Source organism: Buceros rhinoceros, unplaced genomic scaffold (genome assembly GCF_000710305.1).
Source record: "Buceros rhinoceros silvestris isolate BGI_N320 unplaced genomic scaffold, ASM71030v1 scaffold25624, whole genome shotgun sequence".
Taxonomy (NCBI): domain Eukaryota; kingdom Metazoa; phylum Chordata; class Aves; order Bucerotiformes; family Bucerotidae; genus Buceros; species Buceros rhinoceros.
In genome coordinates, this window is record NW_010406870.1 from 11,604 (window position 1) to 14,773 (window position 3,170).

At 38.1% G+C, this 3,170-nt stretch overlaps 1 protein-coding gene across 1 annotated transcript; it reads right to left on the reverse strand.

Moving 5' to 3' along the window:
- Positions 1-680: 680 nt before the first annotated feature.
- SOSTDC1 (sclerostin domain containing 1) lies at positions 681-2,751 on the reverse strand (the record flags this gene model as incomplete). Its single annotated transcript, XM_010134284.1, has 2 exons — positions 681-2,006; positions 2,713-2,751. Coding segments are annotated over 2 exons (455 nt in total), but the record flags the coding sequence as incomplete, so codon positions are not given.
- Between the last annotated feature and the right edge of the window lie 419 nt (positions 2,752-3,170).

Below are 3,170 nucleotides of genomic sequence, written 5' to 3' on the forward strand. Positions count from 1 at the left end.
GAAGACCTCTGCCAAGAACTTCATGATGAGTCTTTTGGAATGAAAAAGCAAAATGGAATGACATAAAGTCAAAGAGAGCTTGTGTGACATCTTATGAGGCAAGACTTTTCATTATTCTCTTATGTAATCTTTTCTGTGGGTGCAAATGGATTGTAAAAATTATCAATTTAAGAACAGCAGAATCCCTTGAAATCTTGCCCATAGTATTTCACTATAGATTGAAAGATTAAGTGATTCATGGTCTATGTGTTGAAAGGTATTTCCTGATACATTCTATAAGATGTTGTGGGTAGTGTGCAGGACTCTGTTGGCTCTATGGGAAAGATGAAACTGCATACTTTTTTTTTTACCTTTAGTCTTTAACTTGATCGAAACTAATGAAAAGGGGAAAAGAAGGGTAGTGTCTTACTAGCTTGTAAAACTTCCCAAATATCTACTTGTCCTGCAATGTACAACTTGAAAACTGTTAAATAAGAACCTGGCTTGGACTATTAATAAACGCCATTTGTTAAACAGCCATGTAAGAGTTTTACATCCAAAAAGACTCCACAGAAAGGTTGTTCTAATGTTAAATGTAGTGAATTGGTTTTTTTAAGCAAACAATGTTCTCCCACTTTTTAAGATTAAATTATGTGTCTGATTAAAATGTGCATTTTCACATATAGAGACAGACAACACAGTTTTTTAGCATTTTTTATTTTTGTAAAAAAAAAAGAAACCAATGAATTTGAAAGGAAGTCGTCATATCTGTCTTTTGATTGCACACTTTTAAACAAAAATAATACAGAGTGGAGAATGAAAAAAAGAAGTCGTTGCTACTTCAAAATAACACCTAAGTCTATGAATGTTCAAAATGAAAATATATATAGCAAGAATGCTAAAATGTCTATTTTACATTATCTACAAAATGTATGTTCTAATCCAGCCACAAATCATAGGAAAATACTTTGATAATTTGATGAGAAAAGCTATGAACATAAGAACATTTTGGAGGGAAATAATACACTTAAAAGCTCATTAAATAATTACAATGACAAATAAATAGTTTGTTCAGCTTTAGTTTTTGATTGCTGCCATGCATATTTTAATTATCAGTATACTGAGATAAGAGAAATATCAGCATGCAAGGTGGTTTTTATTAGAATTAATCTGAAAGCAGATACTAGGTGTTGTATTTTTAAGCTGTTGTCAGAAGTTCATAAAACGTGACATAGAAGGCAATAGGCGTGATAACTGTTCTCATGAAAACACAGCACAAAGCATCTTTTTTACAAAACAGACTTCAGTGAATATTCATGGCAAATTTTCTTTGCATCCATGGCTGGAGAAAATGTGAAAGTTTATAGTGTGGGTTTGGAAGGCTTGTGTTATTCCCCATCTTGAGCATTTGGAAGATGACCCAAAAGGTCCATATGCTGAGAATGCCCCTTTTGATTTTGGTCAAAGCAATACGCATGTAGTAGTGTCAACTGAGAACACAGCAATGGCAGACTTGTCTTTGAGCAGTCAGAATGGGAAAGCAAATGGTTACAGGTGAGTTCAAATTTGGCACCAGGAGAGGAAGATGAGAGAGGGAAGAATATTTGACTTCTAACTTGTACTATGTTTGCTGGATTTACTGGATCTTTTCCTCTCTTTGTGATGCTGGATAGGTTTTGCTTGAGAGGTTCCCTCAAAGTTATGGCTGGACTCATTGTGCTGCCTGGTGTATCGCTTGCACTTGCAGGCCGTGACCACAGTTACTTTGTAGGTTCTTATACTTCCATCCTGGCACTGAAGCTGGATCCTCTGGGTGCGGGTTTTGTCATTGACACATCTCCACTCTTGTGAGCTCCGCCTGCTCCAGTACTTGGTTCCATAACCTCCTCCAATCCAGTTGGGGAGCAGTGGCAAAGGGAGGCATTCACCAGCACACACCAGCTCCTTCAGGGGGTTGATGCTGGTGCACTGGCCATCTGAAATGTACTTGGTGGATCTCAGTTCCCGACAGCCGACTTGAACACGATCTGCAGGATGCACAGAATAATAAACATGGAGATTCAGAATGGAGAGATTTCCTTAACCAGTTATTTTCACATTAACAAGATGTGTTTTGCTGAAGTTAAATTAGCCCGTAATCTTTACAGGACATCTCTTTACTGTTGTGTCCCACAACACAAGGGCCTCAAGCACTGATGATATCTCTGGGTATTACCACAGCATAGAGAAATGACTGTGATATGCACTTCAGCAGTTGTGGTAGAAGAGGCAATTTTATTCCTTTTTCTCAGGCACATACCTTTTAGAAGAGAAAAAATGCCCCAAGGGAAGAAATGTTTCCTGCGTGTTCTCAGTCTAGGGAATCTGCTCTGTGATGTTTAGAGTTACGCTGGATCATTAGCAAGGGGGAAAACAGTGCTTTGGAAACTGTTTGTATGCTTTTAAGTGAATTTCATATAGCGTGTTTCTTCTCATTCCACAGTTTCAGTGGACCGAGTTTCCCATGCTGTTCTGAACACAGATAATGCATAGTAACAGCTAAAGTTACTGGGTAATGGTGTTCTGCATATAAAGTTTGAATGAATAGCAGTAACAATTTCAGAGTGGTCGTTCTGCCCTCAGGGTAACACCGTCTTTGTATCTGTAGTAGTATTTATATTATTTGTATCACACAGGACCCTGCAAATTCTTTCAAGCAACTGCCACAGAACCAACATGCAGAGCTTCTCATACAGGCGTGTTTGTACCCGTCTGTATGTGCAGCTCTGTACCCTGCAATAAACACAATTGTTTATTTCAGTAATTACACTTCGAAATAAACGCCCACAGTGTGCTTAATTTTAATAAGCAATCTTTACTGGTTGTGCTCTCCCTCTTTCTGAAGGACAATTACAGTACAGATTCTACACACAATGCAATTAACTAACGCCTTTAAAATAGAAATAATTACTAGGAACATTTTAGAGTGAATCATAAAAGGCTTTGAAGGTACATCTACATACCACAGCTACAGGCTACTTCTGTTTCTACTTGGATGTTTGGAAGCAAGTTCTGAAAGAAACACTGAATTGGATACTTCACCCTGTCCCCTGTGTCTCAGGATGGGCAGTCAGAGGGACTGTAAATTTGCAGGCTGATGGAGGGACTGTTTACAGGGCTGTTCGTCTACCTGCCTTGCAGAAAAGATTCAA